This window comes from Schistocerca piceifrons, chromosome X, assembly GCF_021461385.2.
Source record: "Schistocerca piceifrons isolate TAMUIC-IGC-003096 chromosome X, iqSchPice1.1, whole genome shotgun sequence".
In the NCBI taxonomy this organism is placed as follows: Eukaryota; Metazoa; Arthropoda; class Insecta; order Orthoptera; family Acrididae; genus Schistocerca; species Schistocerca piceifrons.
This window is the reverse complement of record NC_060149.1, coordinates 382,139,183-382,164,350: the sequence shown is the minus strand read 5'-3', so window position 1 is coordinate 382,164,350 and position 25,168 is coordinate 382,139,183. Positions and strand designations below refer to the sequence as shown.

General features: G+C 43.1%; 1 protein-coding gene across 2 annotated transcripts in view; it reads right to left on the bottom strand.

The window, feature by feature from the left end:
* Window positions 1–25,168, bottom strand: part of LOC124723116 (set1/Ash2 histone methyltransferase complex subunit ASH2-like) — a 199,982-nt gene that overhangs the window by 42,816 nt on the left and 131,998 nt on the right. For both annotated transcript variants that reach the window (XM_047248300.1, XM_047248299.1), the window contains one exon: window positions 17,519–17,663. In XM_047248300.1, the coding sequence (XP_047104256.1) occupies window positions 17,519–17,663 (145 nt within the window). The remainder of the gene's footprint in view (window positions 1–17,518; window positions 17,664–25,168) is intronic.

Below are 25,168 nucleotides of genomic sequence, written 5' to 3'. Positions count from 1 at the left end.
AAGAGTTGATTTTTAAATGAGTCAAACGCTCTGTGATTTATTAAATTCATGGTACATTCTCGCACATAGTTCAACTTACGTAAAAGGATATTTACTTTGAAAGTAACGCTTTTCAAACCACTATTCGCAATATTTTCCCGCGACCTGTTAGAAATAGGTTCGTTTCAGCAGTTGCCAAAGAGCGCAGATAACAGGAGACACCGCGCTTGCGCAGTTAAAGTGCGCGTCATATATCTTGGCGGCCGAGTTTAGCTTCGTTCTGCGCATTTGACGTCACAAATCACAGTCAGCCAATGAACAGAGAACGACGTTGCCAGATCTCGACTGCAGTGCAGACCACGGACGAGTGTCTTCAGTTTTAGAAACGTTCAGTCATAAATGAAGTAATTGAACAAAAGCAATGTCTTGATAGCAGACTTTCTTTTATAGAAAGTTTGGAAAAAGCATTCTTTACACCAATTGCTTCATATTCTATTAATTAATTAAACCAAACAAACAATAAGCCTCCTAATTCAGGCGATAGCAAGGAAAGGTGTTTGTATCAGTCTCACGAACCGCTTTTTCGCAATAAAGAACAGCGGTAATTGTTTATTTGCTATTATACTTCGACGCAACGTGAGTAATTCATAGTCATCCCAACAGTGTTTGTCGGTATTCTGCATACGTTTAGAGTTCTCCATGTGATGCCTGAAACGGGTAGCTGCGTTGGAGTAATGGTTAAGGTGTTGGGCTGCTAATCGGAAGATTCTGAGTTAAAGCCTTGTTGCTTACTAAATATTTTATTTATTTAAAAACAATAGCGAAGTGTCTTACTTAATGAATTTTATTCGTTTGAATGTAATGTTTTGAAATTTCCTGTGCTTCATTATAATCATAATAAGTTTTCAGTTTTTGTAATTTTCTCCTCCAATATTTCTTTTCACAGCAATTAAAAACAACGCTGTTTTACTATTCATATTGAGATATATTCTTTTGCGGCAGTATTAAAAGTATTATTTAGAGCAGAATTTCGGCTCGTACGTTGTCGAGCTATTTGATTGTCTGACGGAATTCTTTGCTTCGCTGCTTTGGCAACATCATATTCAATGGTTTCGTCGAGTGATCTATGTTTTGGCAAGCATTTGCTGTCCGTTGTGACAAACACAAAATGTTTGCGCACTGCGCCTCACTGGCAATATATTTTAGTTTTATGTTTTATTACGTCCAAAATTCAGTTTTGTGTACTTCGCCAACTTCGTTTTAATCAGAACGTTTTAGAAAAAAGCGAAATGACTCTGGTATAAAGAAAGTTTTGTTACAGTTGCTAAAGATAGAATATTTCCCAATTTATAAACACTGTTTATGTTATAAAGGGTGTTCATTTTATGGGGACATTGAAATCTCTTGAAAACGACACACAGAGCCAAAAGAAATCCTAATGAAAATTAGTTCCTCCCGGAAGGGGACATCCAATTATAACAAATTTGACTACAAATTCGTCGGATTAAGTATCACTGGATGTCCCCCTCTGAGACAAAAAAAATTTAGTTATAAATTTGTTTGATCCGATGTGTAGATGTGCGGATATTTCAATGTCTCCAATTAAAATGAACACTCTCTATAGTTGGAACCATGAACGACTGCGGTCGATTTAAGGCTCGTTCTACGCACCTGACGTCCCGCATCCGCTGACAGCCAATGAGTGTTCAGTAGTTTCCTGAACGGTCTGCTGAGAATGTCTTGGCGAGTGTTAAATGTGATTGTAGTTATTCTTTGGTGAATTTTTATCGCATTTGTTGCAAGTTGTCATGGCTGATAATGGTGGTAAGCGACAAACTCCCCATAAACAGGCGAGGGACATTATTTACCGGATTCACGCTTTTTTCAAGCGCGAAGCAGAAAACGGTGGACCTATCACGGATGTCGCCAGATCTCAGGAACGCACTGCAGAAGCGACAGGCGTTAGCTTGAGAACCGTTCAGCGGATTGTCAATGAAGGAAAGTTATCTACGGAGACCTGTGGAAGCCCACTTTTCAGATCGCCAGGGAAATATCGCACTCTTGAGAGGACTGTAACTAATTTAGATAATTTCGACAAAGATGTTCTAAGACGAGAAGTGCTCAACATGTACAACACGGGCGAATTTCCTACTGTAAAAAAAATCACTGTGAAAATGCGTGAAACCATAAATTTTAAAGGTAGCATGACTGCAATGAATAGAATACTTAAAAACATTGGATTCAAATATGTACATACAAATGACGGAAGAAAGTTTTTAATGGAACGTAGTGATATCGCTGCTTCAAGGGCACAGTTTTTAAGACGTATTATTGAAGTAAGAAAATCCGGGAATAAGAACATTTTTTTCTTGGACGAAACATGGGTAAACCAAAATCACACAAGGAAAGCGTGTTGGAAAATGAGTGACGGTTCGGGTGGGTTTAAAGTACCAGTTGGTAAAGGTGGACGAATAATTGTGCTTCACGCTGGTTCTGCTTCTGGATTCATTCCAGAAAGCAAATTAGTGTTCCGGGCAAAAAAGAGAAATTCAGGGGATTATCATTCCGAAATGAACTCTGCGACATTTAAATTGTGGTTTAGGAATCAGTTTCTCCCTTACTTGCCTGCAAACTCGGTGATTGTAATAGACAATGCGAGTTATCACTGTTGTTGTTGACAAGACACCCACAACAAGTACAAAAAAAGCCGATATAATGTTATGGCTTGCAAGTAAAAATATTCCACATACTGCCAACCAAACTCGTGCTGAAATGTTGAATCTTATAGTGCTTCATAAGCCTCGCACAAAAGTTTATGAAATCGATTGTATTGCACGGGAACATGGACACACAGTTTTGCGTTTGCCACCGTACCATTGCCAATACAATGCGATAGAGTTAATTTGGGCACAAGTGAAAGGGTACGTCGCAGAACGAAACGTGACATTTAAAATTGCCGATACAGAAAGGCTTCTGCACGAAGCACTTGACAGAATTACTCCTTCAGCATGGGCTGAATGTGTTCGGCATGCACAAAGGCTACAGGAGGAGGACATGGACAGGGAAATTGTAATTGACAATCTGCTTGAACCCATCGTCATAACTCTAAGACCTGATGATTCGGACTGCGACACTGACTACAGTGATGCAGAAGACTATCGCAGCAATAGACAACAATGAAGGGTAAGGCACATACACAATAATACTCTTGTTCTCTTTCTTGTTTTTGTTCCACAGTTGCAATTTTACCAATGGTATTGAAACATATTCCTCTTCTGCAACTGTAATAAGCGTCTTATTTAGACCAGACGCGTTTCTCTCTTTTGAAGCATCTTCATTGGACAGCATTTTGTCTCCTCCATTGCCAAGTCACCTTTCGTAGTTTTGTGCTGAGGTAACACAATATTCAACGTTTGTGTCGGCCGATCAGTATTTTAGCAAATAAATGCTTTTTGTGTGTGCCACACACAAAAATTATATTTGACATAGCTCAGAGCACTGATACACAGTATATTCAAGTCCTAATGTTTTTGTAAGTCCACAGTTTTGTTTAACGTATTTTGTGTACTTCCTTTTGATTGATTGAAGTGCTTTAAAATAAAGTCAAACGCGCCCGGTGTAAATAAAACTTTTATTACAGTCGCAAATGACGGAATATTTCTCAATATTACATACGACACCAATCTGGTACTTAAATTAAATGAGATATTGTTATACAGTAAATTTTATATGAAATTTAGGTATCTTGTCCACATTTCATTCTCAACATTGTGGTAACTACAATCGAACATACGGAAAGTATACGCTATGAACTTTACCTCTGCAAACTCTTCAAAATTTCGTGCAATGGTTTACTACATTTAATGCTGCAATATAACTGCGTTGAAAATCGAAACAAAATTAAGTCATTTATGGGGGGAAGGTATCAATCAAGAAGATGTGTCAAAATCAAATTTTTGGACCAAATAGTTTTTGTGAAATCGAATGATGAGTGTGTCAAAGCAGTCGGAACACCATGTGTCAGCACAGGCGAGCAGTGCAGTGGTTACAAAATCGCGCACGGCGTGGAATGCGGGGAGCACGTCTCTGTAGCAGCGAAAGGTTTAATGCGGCCGTGGTGGCTTTACTTCATAAACTGCGCCCTACCCCCTAAACGTAAGTTTGAGAACTACACTGCTACGGCGCTGCTTCTCTTGGCGCGTACAACTGGCAACGCTGCAATCTCCCGCGTCTGGGCGGGCATGCGCGAGCCGCCAAGATAAATGAATTGAACTATACCATGGCATAGGAAGCCCGTATGTACGTACGTGTAAAACACTGAAAGATCATACATCATGTCGTAAAAGAAACAAGACATCAGAGGATACTCCAAGAGCATCACAATTTCGTGAACCATACTAAAATGTGCGCATTCAAAATGCATACGTAAAGTGCACATTCGTATATCCAGATTCCCAGTGAAGTAGACCTCGACCTTGCATTAAGCTTTTCAGTGTGATTTTCGGGATGTAAATTTTCTTGGAGCACCAGTACTGTATTACATAGTGTTTGGTTCTTTATTATGGCATAATGCCATACGTGCTAGAAGATGAAAATGTGCACTTGAAATGATGCGAACAGTTGAAACTATCCAGTACTGTGGAATTAAACATTTCGCTTCATATACATTGACTGCCTCTGCCGAAAAGGTTAATAAAAGTCAAATTTCTTTAGCAAACAGACAAATACAACTTCATTGTTCTGCAAGGCGATTAATGCTTGACTCTCAGAAAGCTGGAAATAAAATAAAATCTGAAACTAATAACATATTTTAGCCTTCCGTAATTAGTGAATGTGTTAATTTATTTGATAGCGCATGGCCACAGATATCCGTTTTGTTTTCATTTGACGTGAGAGTAACCGAAGGAGAAACAGCAAAATTACTAAGTGTAAACATGGGTCACGTGGAGACTACCCACTAAACTCAGACTGCCCTGCGCATCGTCCCCGGATCTAAGATAATTGCTAACCGGGTCGATACTACTAAAAAAATCGAATTTTCAAAAATATGTTCATCTTGTAGCGCACATCTTCCTGAAAAGTCTGAAACATAAAACATGTGTGTTACAGGAAATGTAAGACATGTTGTTTGGTCTTAAGTGTGCCAAAGTGCAGTGCCACGCCTCTTTAGACAGCATTATTCTATCGCACGTCACTGTACTTCGTCCGTGGAATTTAAACGTGTATATTTAGTAATGAATGCCATCAAACTATATTCAGGACAGTGGGAATTGAAATGTCCTGTAGTGCCTCTCCTGCCCCCATTCGGCCGGTTTGACAGCCTGGCCCTCTTTTTTAAAAAAAGAAAGAGAACACCTCGCGATTAATAGCGGATGGGATTATTTGTAGTCGGGAGAACAAGAACTCTTCAGAAAATATGCACTATTTATTGCCTATGAGCTAATAACTTGCTGTTTTGTGTGACAAAATTAAATATTGGTTACCTAAAACCAATAAAGACAAGAGACAAGCAAGAAAGTACAAATTACTTCAATCTTAAATGGCATGGTTTCCTATTACTTCATCAAAGTTCGTCAAACGATTTTTGCTACATGAAAAATCGAAATGTCGTTATCTAATACTGAAAAAGCTGTTAACACAAATATGCCCCAAGACTGGTGTGGTTTCTGGATCTGATTATGTCTATTTTGTCACTGTCTGGCTAGATAAAACAAAATAGGCCTTTCTAATATTGCAGCAGTTTTGTAACACACATTAATAAACGAGACTTTTTTGGCACAAATGGCCATTTTTATAACAAGACAGAATATAATTAATGAATTATCAATATCAAATGCCTATTAGGCCTACTACAAGCAAAAAGCGTAATATTAGGAAATAGTTTCACATTTCATTCACACGCACCAGTTTCTCAAGAATGAGATCAAAAAGTAGTATTGTGAAATTGTTATATAAATTTGGAATTGTCTTATTCTTCATAATTTCTATAATGTCCCAATTTATTCTCCTTCCCCGTTCTAAAAAACAATCTTGTCATCACAAATTGTGTAGCTATTCCTGTCATGGTCAAAATTTGTTCGCCGATTAACTTCACTAAGCCTGCTAGAATCACAGGTTTAGTTATCCTGCGATTATTCACTGGTTAGGCGTTGTTACGTATTCGTACAACACGTTTTCTGTGTTACTTCCAAAATAGAAGTGGCTGCTAGCCGGGGGCTGTACAACTGGTCCTTACTAGTGTAGCGATCTGCCAAAATTTTTTTGTCAAAATTTCATTTTCTTGGATACACCGAGAAGACTATATGTAATCTTTCTCACCTGTTATTCCTATTAGTCGTTTATTTCCATTCTGGTAGTCTGAATATAAGGATTTTGCTAGTAATTATAACAACGCTGATCATTTGCAAACCCAATCAACCACATGATCAGACGGCAATTGGCATTCATCCGTTTGGCTTTACTCCGCTCCGCTCATATAGCCCCGTCCCCTTTTGTCTGGGGAAAGTTTATTTCTAGATGCGATGAGGATGTGTTCAAAAACAAACAGGGATGCATTTTAGAATCATATGAATAATCGATAGACCAACATGCGCTGGATACTAAGCGCTTTGTGAAACAAGCTTTTTTCCCCCTCAAGAATATGAATTTGGTGCCCCCTTTTCCTGGTAGCATCTAGCTGCTTGCTGCGACTGCTTGCACAGTCAACAACCACATTCCTGTAGCCAGAAGTGGGACAATCTACTGCTCAAACGCGACTATGAGTCTGCTTGCAACTGCTAAAACGAATCTCATGTAAACAGTTGTGATTTCATGCTCATTGGAGGCAACTTGTTGTTATGAAGCATTGTATAGTCTTCCTAAAGCCTTTGACACATTTTGCTGTTGGCACCACTTACATGAGCACTGTGTGGTGGTGGTGTTTAAGGCACATTTCCTTTGCAATCTAAGTTATTTTCATTTTTTCTCTCTTTTATGTTTTATTGTTGAAGAGTTATTCTGCAGTAGCGGGATACAGTAATATCGTTTGTCGGAGTACTGGTTCTTACCTGTGAATGTTACAAAAATTTAACTGAAAACTAAAGAAAGGAAAAATTCCAGGAATTCTAAAAAATTCCCGGGTTTTTCCCAGATCTCCCGGGTCGTATACACCCTGATCTTTCCTGTCGTATCCCTGAATATTGACCATTCCTCCTGGGGACACCCTACATGGTGAGTACATATTTAGGAATAAAGGTGGCAACTCCTCCTGGCCTCTACCTGTGCTAACCCACTGTAACCACATCATCTACCTAACAGTTTCTCCTTCCTTTGTTCTGTCACCCTGTCCCAATCCACCCGTCATCTCCATTGTGCACCACACTTCACTGGCTCCTATACCCATATGTAGCCCCCACCAACACTCCCTCCCACATTCCTATCTTGCACACCTGCTGCCTCTCCGAGCCACTAGCTACTCGTCCCCAATCCCTACTACTCCTCCCTCCATGTATACCACTAACACAACCCCCATTGCCAGTCCACTGACCACACTGCAACCCCATCAGTGTGTGTCCTACTGGCACAATATAGATGCAGAGGGGTCCATACAATATGTTGCACACTAATTATGCATGTTTGAGGACTACAGATAGAGGTTTATGTGGATTAAAAAAATGCTATCTGATCTCCATTAAAGTTCTGTATATCATCTTAACCTGCCAATGCTCAGACAAAAAGGCTTGCACCTACCTTGAATTTTCATCTGCCGAAGTTCACATTCAGCTTTGATGCTAATTAAGGCTGGATATATTTCAATGACAGTCACATCACATTTCAGGTTTTTTTCCAATATACAAGTTGCATAAAGTATATTGGTTCCTTATTTATGTAGAAAGCCATTTGATGAGAAATGTCCATGTTACACATTACTATCCTCATTGTAACGAACACTGCATCACTGACTTTTAAATATACTTAGCATAAAAGTTCATAGATTCAACAGTTTTATACCCAACATTATTTATGGCATATGTAAGTAACAAATGGGAGTAAGATTACAAAATGAAAATTCCGAAGACCACCTTTTCCTCAAAGAGCCCATTTACATTGTGGTTGTATTTCAAAATTGTGCGATAGAACTGTGTTACTGCAAAAGAAACAGGAATTCCTCAAATGTATTAAGGCAGCCACTTATAGGATGGAAACAGAATGCAAATATAAAAGTGTGGAAAATCAGGAAGAATAACATGTAGCCGTCCTTAACCCTTGGAGATGTTAAAAATGCATATATTCTTCCCCAGAGCACCGTGCAGTCAAACATATACAGTGCTATTTGTTCCGAGTGTGTGATAGTAACTTTGCTTAAAGACATAATCATAGTTATTATTAAGATGATGTTACTGTGGCAACTTACAGCATTTGGCTTCTTAAATTATGCGAACTGTTATACACTCTAGGACAAGCTGTTCCAACAATTCCCCATGGAACAGGTGTGCTCACTGTAGCAGTTCTGAGCCTATGTGGTGGAGGGGGGTTACGAGTATGAAATTGGCAATCGTGTAAGACACAGCTGATGTATCACAAGCCTCCACTGTGCTGGCCCCTTTGATTGGTTGACTGGTTTGTGTGGGTTGAAGGGACCAGACTACAAAGGCCATCGGTCCCTTTTTCCATGACCATGAAAACCCACAAGGAATAAAAACAAGCAATGGAGATAACAAGGGATGACACAGAACAAGAAAGACACAGACAAAGACCAGAAAAAAGGGAATGAAAACCACACAGAGTTGCACAGTGGTTGGCCGACCATGGAAACAAAAGGAAAAGCCAACCACCAAGAGAGACACTAGAAACCCCAATCTAAAACCATAGACCAAAGGCTAGACTCAACACAAAAAAAAGACACAAACCCTCAGATCAAGCGATAAAAGCCCCTCTGCATGAATAAAACTCAAAACTAAGCCTGCCATGGCAGTGTCATCCTTTAAAAGTGCAGGGAGCATATCAGGCAGCGTGAACATCTGCCTGAGTGCAGTTAAAAGCAGACAGTCCAACAAAATTTGGACCTCTGTCAATGCTGAACCACAGCAACACAGAGGTGGGTCCTCGTGGCGCAATAAATAACCGTGCGTCAGCCAGGTGTGGCTAATGCGTAGACGGCAGAGTACAACTGAGTCCTTGAGAGGAGCCCGCAAGGAGGAGCACCACACACCAGTAGTCTCCTTGACGACTGGAAGTTTGTTGGGTGAAGCCAGGGTGCGCCATTCAGCACCCCAGGTACCAAGGATATTCTGCCACAAAACTGACTGGAGATCACTATCCGAAAGGCCTATCTCCAGGGCCGGTGCAGTGACAGCCTGTTTCGCCAGTCTGTCAAACCTGTTCATTACCCGGGATGCCGACATGCCCAGGGGTCCACAGAAAAACCACGGAGCGGCCGCAACGGGCAAGAGTATGGAGGGACTCCTGGATAGTCATCACCAGGCAAGAGTGAGAAAAACACTGGTCGACACACTTAAACTGCTCAGGTAGTCACTACAGATGATGGACTCAGCTGGGCAGGAGCGGACATCCACAGAGTGTCGTTCAGAGCGATCCCCAAGAGTAAAAGCATAACCAACTCGATCAGCAACCATCAAACCGTTGGTATAGACTACAGCAGAGCCGGCAAAAGTGGCAAGGATGGAAAAAAGCGGCAGTGGGGGGCCTCAAGAGGGACTGAGTCTCTCAAACTTTGCGCCAAATCCAGCTGAAAGCATGGACGGGGCACACACCATGGGGGTATACGGACATGGGTCCGGAAAGGAGGTGCGAGAAGGAAAAACTTAACCCCTGAGAGTAGAGACTGGACGTGAATAGCAATCTGACACCCTGACCGGGGCTGACATTCCGGACGATGGATGACTGAGTTGGGGAACAGGAGACGGTAATTCGGATGTCTGAGCAAGCTACAAACATGTGCAGCGTAAGCGGCCAGCAGTCGTTGGCACCGGATCCACAAGAAGACTGGTGACAGGGCTCTTGCAGAAATCTCCAGTGGCGAGTCGGATCCTGCAGTGAAGGATGGGGTCAAGTAACCACAACACCGAAGGTGATGCCGTACCATAAGCCAAGCTGCCATAATCGAAATGGGACTGCATCAACTTGTGCTGCAGTCAGAAAGGGGTAGACTGATCGGCACCCCAGCTGGTGTGACTCAAGCAACATAGAGCGTTAAGATGGCGCCAGCAAGTTTAAGCTGCTGAATATGAGGGAGTCAAGTCAACCGGATATCAAAAAGCAAGCCCAAAAACCGATGCGTCTCCATCACAGCAAGAGGTTGGCCATCAAGATAAAGCCGTGGATCAGGATGAACAGTGTGATATCAGCAGAAATGTGTGACGCAAGTCTTGGGGGCCAAGAACTGGAAGCCGTGCATGCTGGCCCAAGACTGTGCCCTGCGGATAGCACCCTATAGTTGCCATTCAGCAACCGCAATGCCATTGGAGCTATAGTACAGACAAAAGTCATCAGCATACAAAAAAGCAGATACGGACGTTCCCACAGCTGCAGCTAGCCCATCGATAGCAACTAAAAAGATGGAGACACTCAAGACCTTGTGGGACCCCATTCTCCTGGACTCAGGAGGAACCACGTGAGAGACCAATTTGCACGCGGAAGGAATGAAGCGAAAGAAAATTTTGAATAAAAATCAGGAGCGGGCCCCTAAGACCCCACCCATGAAGCGTGATGAGGATATGATGTCGCCATCCGCATGTCAAAAAAGAAGGCAACCAGATGCTGACAGCCGTCAAATGCCGTACAGATAGAAGACTCCAGGCAGACCAGATTACTGGTGGCAGAGTGGCCCTTACGAAACCCACCCCGAGACAGAAGGCCCCGAGACTCAAGTAGGCAACTCAAACTCCAGCTCACCATGCATTCGTGCAACTTGCACAGAATGTTGGTGAGGCTAATGGGGCGGTAGCTGTCCACCTCCAGTGGGTTCTTGCCAGGCTTCAGCACTGGTATGATAATGCTTTCCCGCCATTGAGACGGGAACTCACCCTCAACCCTGATCCGGTTGAAAAGGTCTAAGAGGTGTTGCTGGTAATCCACAGAGAGGTGTTTGTGCATCTGATAGTGGATGCGATCTGGCCCAGGAGCCGTATCAGAGAAAGCGGCTAGGGCACTTTAGAATTCCCGCACAATGAAGGGAGCATTGTACAATTTGGGGTGGCATGTATGGAATGAAAGGCTCCGACGTTCCAACCGCTCTTTCAGGGAGCAGAAGGCCAGCGGGTAATTCATAGAAGTGGAACTCAGAGCGTAAGCTCTGCTAAGAGTTCTGCAATCATGTCTGATTCAGTATAAACTGCTCCATTCAGGGAAAGCCCAGGTACACTGACGGGGGTCTAATATCCATAGGGTCACCTAATCTTGGTCCAAACCTGTGATGGAGAGGTACGTATGCCAATGGTGGAGACATACCTTTCCAAGCACTCCTGTTTCCGTCGGCGAATAAGGCGACAGGCTCGGGCACAGAGCCACTTAAAGGGAATATGACGTTGGAGGGCCCGCCTGCTATCTCGAATCACCTCAGCGATCTCCGGTGACCACCAAGGCACAGTCCTCCGCTGAGGAAACCCGGAAGAGCAGGGGCTTGCGGATTCTGCCACAGAGACGATGCTGGTGGTTATCGTGTTAACCACAACATCAATTGTGTCATGAGAAAGAGGCGCAATAGTGGCAATAGAGGCAAATGAGTTCCTGTCAGCCTTATTCAAATCCCACCTTGGGAGGCACACGGGAGGGTGCTGCTGCGGCAGTGACAGAAACATCGGAAAGTGGCGACTACCGCACAAGTCGTCGTGCACACTCCAATGGACGGACGGTAGAAGGCCAGGGCTGCAGATTGAAAGGTTGATGGTTGAGCACGTGCCATGTGCCACAATGAAATGTGTGGCGGCACCATCATTTAAGAGAGAAAGGTTGAACTGCACTAACACCTGCTCAACGACAGTGCCTCGGTCCATTGCCACCAATCCACTTCACAAGTGGTTATGGGCATTAAATTTGCCCAGTAACAGAAAAGGTGGTGGCAGTTGGGCCACCAGCGCAGCCAATACATGCTGCAGGATATCACCATCTGGTGGAAGATAAACACTGCAGAAAGTAACAGCCTGTGGTGTCCACACCCTAACAGCAACAGCCTCTAAAGAAGTTTGAAGAGGGACACGCTCACTGTAAAGAGAGTGAAGAACGTAAATGCAGACTCCACCAGATACCCTCTCATTAGCTGCCAGATTCTTATAATAACCCTGATAGCCATGGAGGGCAGGGGTTTGCAATGCCGGAAACCAAGTTTCCTGGAGAGCAATACAGAAGAAAGGGTGGAGGCTGAGAAGTTGTCAGAGCTCAGCAAGGTGGTGGAAAAAACCACAGCAATTTCACTGGAGGATGACACTGCCCACAGCCGAAAAAGGCGTGAAGGGACCGAAGAGGCAGATTAAGCCGCTAGGTCATCAACCGCCACCCAAGGAGAGGCTGAATTGAGAATTAGTGTATCTGAGGTAAGGGCGAGACTGGGGTCATCGGGGGACGCCAAAATCTGCAAATCGTCCTCAGACTCAGAGCTGGTAGGAACAGTGGGCACAGAGGCAACCTGAACCTCGCCCGTCTTACCCAGCCTATTCTTCTTCACCTCCTCCCTCGGTTCCTTAGGAGCAACCTGGGAGGGAGACTGACTCAGAGGGAGTGTCAGGGACAGACTAAGAGTGGGAAGCTCTTCGATCCGCTGCTTGTGGCTCCTTGAACCACTGACTGATGTCAGCTGTTGCACTGGAGGAAGCCTTAGAAGGCAGACTACCAAGGGACCCTTTCCACGCGAGAGAAGCCGGAGGAGGCTGGCATACCTCCGGCATGCGGGGGAGGGGGGGGGGGTCTGATATCCCCGTCGGTTTGGGGGGTTGGTCTCCCAAAGGAGGTACCTTGGGAGCACCAGAAGAAACAGTGTCCCCCATCACAGACAGGGAGGAAGAGCCAGGGTGACCCCGAGGACCCACTGGAGGCTTAACAACCACAGGGACAGCCGTCGCCACCGGGGGCAACGAAGTCGCAGTCACAGCATACGATGTAGTCATCTGCACTGGATGTAGGCGTTCATATTTCCTCTTCGCATCCTGATAGGTGAGCCTGTCCAGAGTTTTTATTTCCATGATCCGTCGCTCCTTATGGAGAACAGGGCAGTCAGGTGAGCAGGGGGAGTGGTGCTTCCCACAGTTGACACAAGTGGGAGGAGGCACACACAGAGCGCCCGAGTGCAGAGGACGACCACAATCCCTGCATGTAGTGCTGAAAGTACAACGAGATGGCGTGTGACCGAATTTCCAACACCTGAAGCACCGCATAGGAGGAGAGACGTATGGTTTTACGCATTTTAGACAACGCTACCACTTCCCCAAACCTATCTTCAAGGTGGTCTATGAAAAACTAGGGCTTCGTTGCCTGAAAGGTCTCTGCATCAGTCCTGCAGCAAACTAGGTCCCGAGGCGAATACGGCTCACGAGAGCGAGTCGTCATACGATCCTCCCAAGGTGTGGCCAGGGAGAGGAACGATCAGGAATCATAGATCGCAGAATCAAAATCATTTTGGATGCACTTAGAGATTGCTGGGCCTGAGTGCCCACCAGTGTGAGTTGATTTAACCCGTTTCATTGCGGGTCATCCGCCCTGATGCCACCCACTCTGATCAGGGGCTCTCTCCACAGGCGCCACGAAGTTGCAGCAAGGGCCACCTAGCGGGATGGCCATTGATGGGAGTCCTGGTGCCCCAGAAAGGATGGGCACCTACTCCTTGGCATATGCGGGGAGGTCACAGCTCAGGCATCAGCAGTGCGATCCCTGTGTTGTCAAGGGGCTACCACAAAGAGGGTACTTGATAACCCCACCACGACGGACTGGCTACCGCACTGGATTTCGGGTGCCAAAATGGTCCAGAACTGTCGGAGGAGGGAAGGATGCTAATGGTGCAGGAGACGAGAAGTAGGTAACCTAGAAGACTGAGGGGGCCAAGCCTGCCACACAACATTAAGCAGTATGCAAGATCTCAGTGCACAATTGACAAACAAGAAACACCACATAAGACGTCCTTCCACAAATGGCATGCACTATCAAAAGAAATTTAGAAAAGGTGGAAGTCAAACACGAGAGGGGTCCACCACAGAAAAGCCGAAACGTTGGAGACTCCTTTTAGTTGCCTCTTACCGACAGGCAGGAATGCCGCGGGCCAATTCTAACCCCCGAACCGGGGGAGGGGGGGGGAGATGAAACAGCCTCAGAATAATATTACTGACATGCATTTTAAAAGTTAAGGTAGGTACTTAGGAGATCATCATCATTTAGTTTGACAATATTCCAGAAGTCTGATTTTGAAGTTAAATTTTCTTATTGAGGAAAATAAAGATACTAAAAATATCTTGTGTGTGTGGGGGGGGGGGGGGGGGGTGTCTTTCATATAAAAATTCATAGATTTTGGATTAAATATGTCCTTTTTCCATTTAATTCTGATTCAAACACTGAAAAATATTGAAATGATTCTTACAATTTTAAGAAAGATAGTAAAATAAGAGAAGCTATAGAGGTACCTGTTTAGTCTGAAAGATTACTATATAGAAAGATATAATCTTGAGTGCTGGAAATGCAGTTTATAAAACATGGCAGTTTGGAAAACTGAATACGTACTCTCTTGTCCACACCACCAGGCTATCAGTTCGCTGCCTTCCACAAACTGGAGTTGTTATTGATATATTTCAAAATGTCATATGTGGCAACTATGATTTTTCTTGTGGATTCATCTTTCAAAGAGTCTCCAAATTCGTTCAAAAATCCATTAGGTTTCTATTTCTTTTCAGGAGCCTGAGATGTGATAGAAATTGTAGAAACTTTCTTGCAACCTAATTCCTAGCTTCCTTTTATAACTTCATCTTGCTTGGCACTGCCAAGAATTTTTACGCTAAACGTGGTGAGTTAATGCATTGTTGTTACTTCCCATTTATTGATTAAAAGTGGTTTTGTTCTCTTAGAAATGACATTTTACCTCTTCTTCCTAGAAAAGAGCAGTTCCAGCTTTCACAATACATAGAGATATACAGCGTTGGTGTTTTGGAGGCTTAAAGATCACGGAAAGCATTTTTAAATGGTGTCAGAAAGTTTAATACATCTTCCAATATTTTTTGTCAACAGAGTTAAGTAAACCTTTTTTTTTTTTTTTTTTTTTGGAAAAATTACTACAACTTCGAACCACTGAGTTAATTGACTCAAATATGTCTAGTTTGCTGCTCCATCATGTGTGTCCACATCTCCTTTCAATGACTTCTGCAGTAGGGCCTGAAGGCCAAGATCTTTTAAAAAAGTTGACACCTTGACAATAATTTATTAATTGCTGTACATCACACTGATCACTGGTATATCCTCTAGTTGTCTGCTCCAGCACGGTATTGAAAATAGGCACTAAGCATGACACACACTTATATTAACGAAGTGTGAGTACAATGTTTGGACCTCTGTTGCTGATGCATAGTGCTGAATAAATCTGACCAGCATAATATAATTATCAGTTCATGTTTAATACTTTTCCCAGTTTTTTTCAATATCACTCTCAAAATCTCTTGTGCACAGTACTCAATCCTCAAGTTTTCCTTTTTCATTGTTAATGTGAAGAACAGTCACTACAATTATTTTACAATATGAATTACTCCCTAAATCAACTGTTAGTGCCTCTCCTACAGCTCCGAAAACATTCCTCCTCTCTCTAGAAACAGCTCAACACAGACAGTTGGCAGTTTCCTTTAAATTTCTCCAGGTGGTGGTTGGATGAGGTAGCAATTCTTCAGCACTCACTGTACTGTATTTGGTTCCCTTGTCAATGAGTAACTCTGACGTCACAAGAAAACAAGTTTCACATCCAACTTCGAAAGGTAAAATGTCTTTGCTTGCAAGTTTCAAGAGGTGTCGTGTCTTCCATCCTTGCATATTATAAATTATCGTTTTGCATACCGAACACACACACACACACACACACACACACACACACACACACACACACACACACACACACAGAGCCTAAAAATATATACCCAGGCATCTCAATATATAAGACTTTTCATTATAAATTAAAATGCTATTGCCCCCTTGGATTAATTTACGCAGCAGGACGGACTGGTAATTTGAGCTGGATAACTTTTTTTTACACACCCCAATGAGAATATATATCGCTTCATAGTAGTATTATCTCATTATTTGTGTAAAAATTATTGTAAGTCTCCCTTAAATTTTTGAAATTTCTCCAATATGCAAACCAAATGGATTGCAATGTACATCACGAAATGAATAAGTCACAATTCAGCTTGCTCTGCAGTAAGATAAAAGATGTTTGAAAACAAAGTTGGTAAGGACAGGAAAGGATAGCATCATTCAATTCTGCACAAAGATCTTGCATGAGTGACTATTACTTGAACATTAGTTAACACTGAGATCTGGCTGTTATCACACTAAAGTGCTACTCTCTTATCAGAATATAAAATGCTACCAACTGTAATACGGGGAATTGAAAGTGCCCGCCACTGAGTGCCCAAAGTTCTTCAAAATGTTTAGCACACTCTGCAGTGAAGTGTACGCTGATATGAAACTTCCTGGCAGATTAAAACTGTGTGGTGGACCGAGACTTGAATTCAGGACCTTTTCCTTTGGCAGGTATGTGCTCTACCGGAACGTACGAGACGAGGTACTGGTAGAAAGGTCGCAAGTTCAAGTTTCTGTCTGGCGCACAGTTTTTATCTGACAGGAAGTTTCACTTTTACAGTTCTTTAACATACCTTAGGCGAGGTAATCAGTCAAGTTTCTTGGCAAACAAGATAGGCAGGAATCCTACTGGTACTTTGAAAAAGAAAACATTGTTCCCCAGCTGCAAAAACATTAAGTAAAAAAAAGCACGCATGATTTTATATACACATTTCTCAGACAAGATCTTTCATTTCTCCCCAGCCATCTCCAAATCATTCGAAGTTGATGAGCTATAGTTGAGAGGCTGGCGCTAAAAAGAAAAATGTAAAAATTGTCAAGAAACCAGGAATTCCTTACCACAGACGCTATCGCTAAAAGTGTGGCACTTGAACTTGCCTCAGAGACTCCAGTCTCTCACAAGAAGTTATGTGGAACATTGCTGGAGAACAGTATTCAACCAGAATACATTATTATTGTTAATTAAATAAAATCAAAATAAGATAATGACGACGTGTGTAGTTTTGCATTTTGAGAATTTTGGATGTTCAGACAGTATAATTTGTCGTAAATTCAAATTTATTTTGACCTAATGATCAAGGTACACGAGTTGTGGCAACAAGCTTTGAATATATCAGCAACCAAAATAAATAAACACACACACACACACACACACACACACACACACACACACACACACACACAATTTTATGGTGACAAGTTATTTGACAAACAGATTGCAATGATACAACTTTTTAGATACCTCAATAAGTATATATAGCTGTTCATAGAAATATCATACCTAGATCTCCATGAATACCCAAATTTATCATATCCCAGGGGTGCCTGCAGATTTGCATAATTTTGGCCCCATCCAATTCTTGTTGCTGAGCCTTCTGGCATATCCTCTATAGTAGCTTCGTAATACCAGATACCTGCGGTAACAGCTGTAACAGAACAAACATGCCCTCCAGACCAACACACACATTGCTATAAATGAACAGAACTACATATTTTACTTATTCTTTTGAGTGGCGAATATGCTCCACACTCTAAGAGCTTTCTTCATATACACTTGAGCAAATAGAGAGACTGCAAATGCCAGAGAATGAGCTGGAGTCAGCTCACTAAACTGACAACTCAATGCTTCTATTACTCAGTGAATTGCCACTATTACTTGTAAATCATTTACAATCCACCAGAATTTTTCCATTACCTTATTTAAATGCTTTATTTAAAATTAGTCAGGTGAATGCCCAAAAGCAGGGTAACAATGCCAACATCTTTGCTGAGGGAATTTCTCTTTCCAAATTAGCAAAAGAATTTGTAAAGCAAAATTTTTATTTTCAATTTTTTCTGCAACTTAAAAGTAACTAAAATGGTACATGCTACTACTAATTCTAAAAGGGCCACAAATTTCATAAGCTGATCCCTTTGTCAGGACAAAAGAGTGCAAAGCTATGTCCCTTCCAATATGGGCAAGGCCAATAAAACATGGAGACCAAATGGACTACACTCAGTAAAGCACTGTAGTATTCAAACCACATCTGACAGCAAAATACTTTCATTCAAAGGATATCAAGAATACATTTGTTGATAGTTGCATTTTTTATCAAAGCAAAGATATTTGCATGCTGAAGCACCCAAGTAAGCTACAGCTGCAGTTTTTGTTTATACACAGGTTTTGTCTTTGGTCTCACAAGCTTTGTGGAACGAATATTATCTGTGTATTTAACTGTGTTGACTAGTGTCAAGTAACTTCTTCTAAGCATTTGCGTATATTCCGAGCATTTGTGTTGTATGAGCTTACTTTATAGTTTATTGATAACCACAAGCAGTATAGTGGCAGTATTAGATACAATCTAGCAACTGGTTGGGTTAGTGTGGTACAGACAAACATAAATTAAAGGTGAATAGGGACTGCACTTGTTGTGTACAGATGCAAGAGGAATTGGCCATTGTCCGGAAACAACTGTAAGCTGTGTTCACCAAGGCCAACCTTGGGCAGCCGTGATAGTGGGACACCAGAGATAAATTGTTTGGGATCTCTGATGCCACAGTGCCTTCAGATTTGCTTGTTCTTACCAGTTGACACACACCTGTTGGTGAAGGACACACACCTGTTGGTGAAGGACACACAGCGGCAGGGTTGTGAACCTCTGAGCAGAAGGTGAAAGAGGATACTGGTCACGCAGCTATCCCCTTGCACCTTAAAAACTGATCCAACATACTGCCCACTGATGAAAGTTTATCTAAGCCAGAACAGGATGCTTTGTATGTTGGAACTGGGAGCAATCTTCCTGAAATGTCCTAATAAGTGAACAACATTAGGAAAGTGTCGAATACCTTTACAGAATTAGGAGATAGGTTGGGAAGGACGATCAGTGTCCACTCTTCTTGCTGGGAGGTCACACCGGATCAGTGTCCACTCTTCTTGCTGGGAGGTCACACCGAAGATGTGAAGGAGGCTTTGCTGGTAGCGTCTGAGCACAACAGATGCACCAAGCCGCAAATCAAGGCTTCGTTGGCAGCAATGATGCCTGCCACCTCCTTTCAGAGCCTATCTTTGATTCCTACAAGATGCTGGCCATTTGGTGAAGACAACTACACTCACACACAGGGTGAAAGCAGAGCTAGCATTTAGCAACATCATTCCCAGAACAGACTGCAGCACTCTAGTTTGGAGTCAAGTGGGAGGCTCAACCCAGAGACTCACCTGATTCTGTTACGATCAGGCATACAGATTTCTTAGCCTCTGCTATCAACTGTGTAGTTAAAGGATCTCCTTCATACGACAGGAGAGAAATGCTTCTACAGGGCTGATTCAGATACGTTCTGGTTGCAAACAAGAAAGAATACCAGCCTCATTAATTAACCCTTTCATTGCTACAGATGTGCTAGCCACAGGCTTTCTGAGTGTGATGTCACTGTGGCATAAGCTGACTACCTGCAACAGGACCTTTTCATCTGTGACCGGTTTCTGCCTGCTGTATTACCTGTATCGGTCTCTTTGCGTCGCGCTGAATATTTTGGTCGCAGCTTCCGAATCCAGTTAGTCTGTGCTCTTGGTGCATGCTAGCACAATAATTCATTCACAAATAAACTGCTTGTTGGAACACATTTCTGTTGCATCTGAATATATTTCAAATACATAAAATTAATTGTTCTCTGGCAAAGCTCAGGGACAGAAATTAACGTTTCCGAATGCAAAATCTTTCCTTTACAATGCAATAATTTGATCACATCATAACGAGATGAATCTGTAAAAATTTTTTATTAACTGACACTATGAATGCTGTCTCTCTACTTCGTGAATGGAATAATGCTGCTGCATGTGAAGAATCAGGTCTAGCACACTATTTCATCTGGAGACACACTTCAAACTCTGAACCTTTAAGCTTCTGAATACTTTTTACAATACGCAGAACATATTTTCAACCCTTCTATATGTCCCTAAACAACTTCTACAGACAAAAATCACAACATCCAAATATAATTTAAGTCCACTCTAAGCAGATGAAAATGTACAAATTTTGTGCCACTGGTGCAATGTGCACTATGTAATTACAGTATGTACAAAATAGATACAGCATTTGAAACAGCAAGTCTGTTTCTTGCCAGAATACTTCTTCACTTGGAGAGACACTCCAAAGTGATGAAACAATTCTTTTGAATCCTTTCTACAATGATCAGTAGGTATTTTCAATCCTTCCTTACAGCCTTAGGCAGGTTTCACAGCCAATAAATCAGAATAACCAAATATAATTGTTTCCATCATGTTGGAATAACTTCACCACATCACAAAATGATGAATAAGTGCAGTTTCTATTTAACTGGGGAATGAGTCCTGTGTATATGGTGTTTATTGATTTTTTTTTTCCAACGGTCTTCTTGGTTTCAACTATTTGTGTTGTTACATGTGGTCCACATTCCTATTTCTCCCATCACACCGCCTGATATCAATCATTTTTAAATTGAAACTCAACTGCTCTTCATTTCAGTTACCTCTGCAATTTTATCATGTTGTTCCTGTTATGAACAGTGGCAGATGTGGTTGTTCTGTGGTTGTGAAGCTACAGGAATGGGCCTGGGCTGGAAAGCCATTGCCAACATAGTTTATGTCTCTAATTCGTATATGATGTTGTAACTCTTGCCACTATGTTCCCAGTTTTCTCCAAATTGTGGGACCAAATTTCTCTTGTAGCAACAATATATGCAGTGAATTCCAAAATGTACTAAGTCTGACAGTCACACACAACAAATGTCTAGTCCGTATCTACTTTGCCTGGATAGAATAAATTGTTTAAAACATAATCAGCCTTTTATCAATGAAAAGCTTCTGATGTGGACTAAACATGCTGCAAAAGTCATACAAATTTCATCAATAAAATTCCAAATTTTGAATGAACTGTGACCTCCAGTATCTGCAAAGTTGTCACTGAAGTGTAGCACTTTCAAAAGTAAAATAAAATGGTCTTGGGACAGTGTTTTGCTGACTGGAGTGTTAAATATATATCTATGGACCAACAATCCCTTATTTTCAACTTTTGAGCTTGAGCCATTAGAAGACAAATAGCAACAAAACAATAAAGTTCCTAAATCCAGTATCATTCCACCCTGACAGTCAAGAACACACAAATTCACAAGTATTTGCCTTGCTGTGTATATAAAACCAATTTGTTTCGTCTGCTATGAAATGAAACAGGTATTCCGATGGGAATATTGTAAAAAATTATAGAAAGCATGAGTCATTAACCAGTTGACATTTGTGCCCTGAAGCTGACTCTTAGAACACATGCTTTGATGACTGGAAATCTGTTTCAAATCAAAAATTTCACTGAAGTATGCTCTTTTCTGAAGTATTTTGCAATCGCTGTCCATTATTTCAGATTCTCAATATCTGCCAACTGCACCACTTGTAGAAACATCAAACTAGTTTGCTGTACCAGCCAATGTACAAGACAGGACTATTACTTGAGATTCGATTGAAGGCTCATCAGTGCTACTGACATCAGAGAGAAATCACACTCATTGACACTCCTGGAAAGTGACTATGAAACTGACTTGCTTCTTCAGTTTCTTATTGAAAATTTTGTCAATGTTGAAATCAAGTTCATTATTTAGGGCTACAGTTTTTATTTTATTGAGTTCCTGGTCATAGTCGTCTTGGGACATGGGGATAGGAAAAAGACAGTGGATCATGTGGAACGATTGGTTGGTTGGATTGGAGAAGGGACCAAATTACACAGTCATCAGTCCCTCAGACCTTGGAACAACTAAAACCGATAAAACCTCACACTATAAGAGGGAACTACAATGGCCATAAAATTACAAACTATTGACAGAGAAGGGTGGAAAAAGAGAGGAGGGAAAGAAAGTGACTAATGACAGGGGCATGAAGGACAAAGCACAGGTAGACAAGATAGACACTCAAGATAAAAGTGACCCCATAAAGAAAGGAGGGGGAAGGCAGAGGGCGGGGGTGAACCAACAAGTCCAGTCAAAGCCAGTCCAATTGGGGCGAAGAAGGGGCAAGACAGCCTGCCATCCCCTCCAAATGCCGATAAGGTTGAAGGTCCCGCCCTTAAATAAATAAAAACCCCAATCACGAAGAAATCGTAAAACTAGATCAGCTGCTGAGGCACTGTCAGCTAACGCCAGGGGTAGCAAGTCAGGAAAGCTGAAAGTCTGTCACAGGGCGGCAAAGTCGAGACAGTCCAGTAAGAGGTGAACCACAGTCAACATTGATACACAACGACAGAGGGTGGAGGGGGAGGGAGGGGGGTTCCTCATGACTGAGGAGATAACCGTGAGTCAGTCAAGTATGGCCCATGCGGAGCTGGTAAAGGACGGCAGAGGCTTTATGAGAGGCCCATAACGAGCACCACCACATAGTTGTAGAATCCTTTATCGCCCTGAGCTTGTGCGGCAAAGAAAGTGTGCCATTCTGCATCCCAAAGTACCAAAATGTGACAACGTAATCCCGAGCAAAGGTTTATTTCCAGAATGCCGATAGCAAGAGATGGCCCGTTAGCAGCCAATTTAGTCAGTCGATCGCCAAGTTCATTGCCAGGGATCCCAACATGGCCTGGGGTCCAAATGAAAAAAACGGAGCATCCACGTTGATCAAGGAGAGAAAGGGAGTCCTGGATAGCTATGACCAATGAGTGGCGAGGGAAGCACTGGCAGACAGCTTGGAAATTGCTCAAGGAGTCACTACAGATAGTGAAGGACAGTCCTGAGCAGAAGCGGACATGGTCCAGTGCATGCAAGATGGCTACCAATTCTGCAGTAAAAACACTACAGCCATCTGGCAAGGAACGAGGTTCAGTGTGTCTCGCATATGTGTAAGCATAACCAGTGTGACAAGCAGCCATGGAACCATCAGTATAAATCACTTCGGAATCCTGGAATGAATTGAGCAGACAGTAGAACTGGTGGCAAAGTAGAATTCATGGCGAAAGGCCTCCGGAGGGACAGAGTCCTTTGAATTGATGGAGAGATCAAGACATAGCTGTGGCTGAGAGACACACCATGGAGGGGTATGTGCGTGAGCGGAGAAAACAGGCAGTAAAGGGAAGTGCTGGAGCTCAGAAAAGAGTGACTGAATGCAGACAGCCATGGTAAGCCCACATTGTGGCTGCCTTTGAGGGAAGTTGATCTCCATGTCTGGATAAAGGAGACCATAATTAGGGTGCTTTGGGGTGCAGCGAATGCAGAGCGCATAAGATATCAGCTGTTGTTGGTTCAAAACTCGCAGCGGTGGAATCCCCACCTCTGCGAGAAGGTAAATCATGGGGCTAAACCAGAAAACACCAGTTGCAAGTCGTACCCCACAATGGTGGATGGGGTCTAGTATCTGCAATGTTGAAGGTGACGCAGAACCATAGACAGGACACCTGTAGTCTGAACGAGACTGGACCAGCGCTTTGTGCAATCTCGGGAGAATAGTGGTCTTCACCCCAGCTGGTATTGCACAGACATCTAAGAACATTGAGATGTGATAAGCACGTCCTCTTCAGCTGGAGAAGATGAGGGAGCCATGTAAACCGGGCATCGAAGACCAGACCCAAGAAGCGATGGGTGTCCACCACCTTGAGGGATTGACCATTGAGGAACTGGTCCAGATGGGGATGGACTGTACAGCCACAGCAGAAATTCATGACATGACATGACATGACATGACTTGGCGAAGGGATGGGTGTGGCCACTGATGTGGAGGTGGAGGGGGAGTGGGAGAGTGAGGGTTAGGCGGGAGGTGTGGGGCGAGTGGGGCAGGGCTGGGAAGAGGAGGGGAATGGACGTAACTGAAGCAAAAGTAGAAGTGTACTCTTGAATCGGTCGTTCTTTCATGTACACCAGGCATGCTGACGAGCGTGGAGGATATTGCACATTACAATTTATGCACATCGGCAGGGGAGCACAGGCACTCCCCTTGTGAATGGGGTGCCCACAGTCACCACAGAGGGGATCATTGGTGCAGCAGGAAGACATGTCTAAACCCTAAGCATTTGAAGCATCTCATCAATGGTGGAATATAAGGTTTTACATCACATTGAGACACCATCACCTTTACCTTCTCTGGGAGGATATCCCCATCGAAGGCCAGGATAAAGGTGCCTTTATCAGTGCAATCGTTTTTACGGCCTCGCTGGACACTGCGGATAAATCGGACTCCTCACCGCTCAAGGTTTGCACGGAGCTCCTCATCAGTTTGGAGTAGAAGATCCCGGCAGAAAATGATGCCCTGTACCGAGTCCAAAGATTGGTTGGGTGCAACGGAGACTGGGATGTCACCAAGACGGTCACAAGTACACAGGGCTTCAGACTGGGCAACAGAAGATGTCTTTATGAGAAAAGAATGGGACTGCATTTTACTCATGGATTACACTTCCCCATACTTATCTTCAATCGCCTCCATGAAAAACAAAGGCTTGGTCGTGGCAAAACTTTCACCATCTGTCCTGATACAAACCAGGTACCAAGGGAAAGGTTTCAACCCAAGCCAGCAAGCTTGACCCTCTTCCCAGGGGGTGGCCAGGGAGGTGAAGTCCGAAGGATCAGAAGGCGTGTCGTGTCTTCTACCACTCTTAAAGATGGCCACAGAATGGCCAGGATGATGAAGCTTTTGTCACTTCATGTCGAAGGCATCTGCTCTAGTACCACCCACTTGGACCAGGGGCTCGCCCTGTGGGTGCCACCCAGCCACAGCAAGGGCCGTCTGGCACAGCGGCCATTGCCGGGAGTTCCGATGGCCCAAAGTGATGAGCACTGACTCCTTGGCATACATGCGACGTAACAGCTCAGGTACTAGCAGTGTGATCCCTGTGTTGTCAGGGGGCTCAGCCAAGTGGGTACTTAACAGCCCCACCACATGGACTGGCTACTGTGCTGGTGACTTAGCATGAAGAGGGCCAGGGTGCAAGGGGAAAAAGGGGGGGGGGTGGAGAGG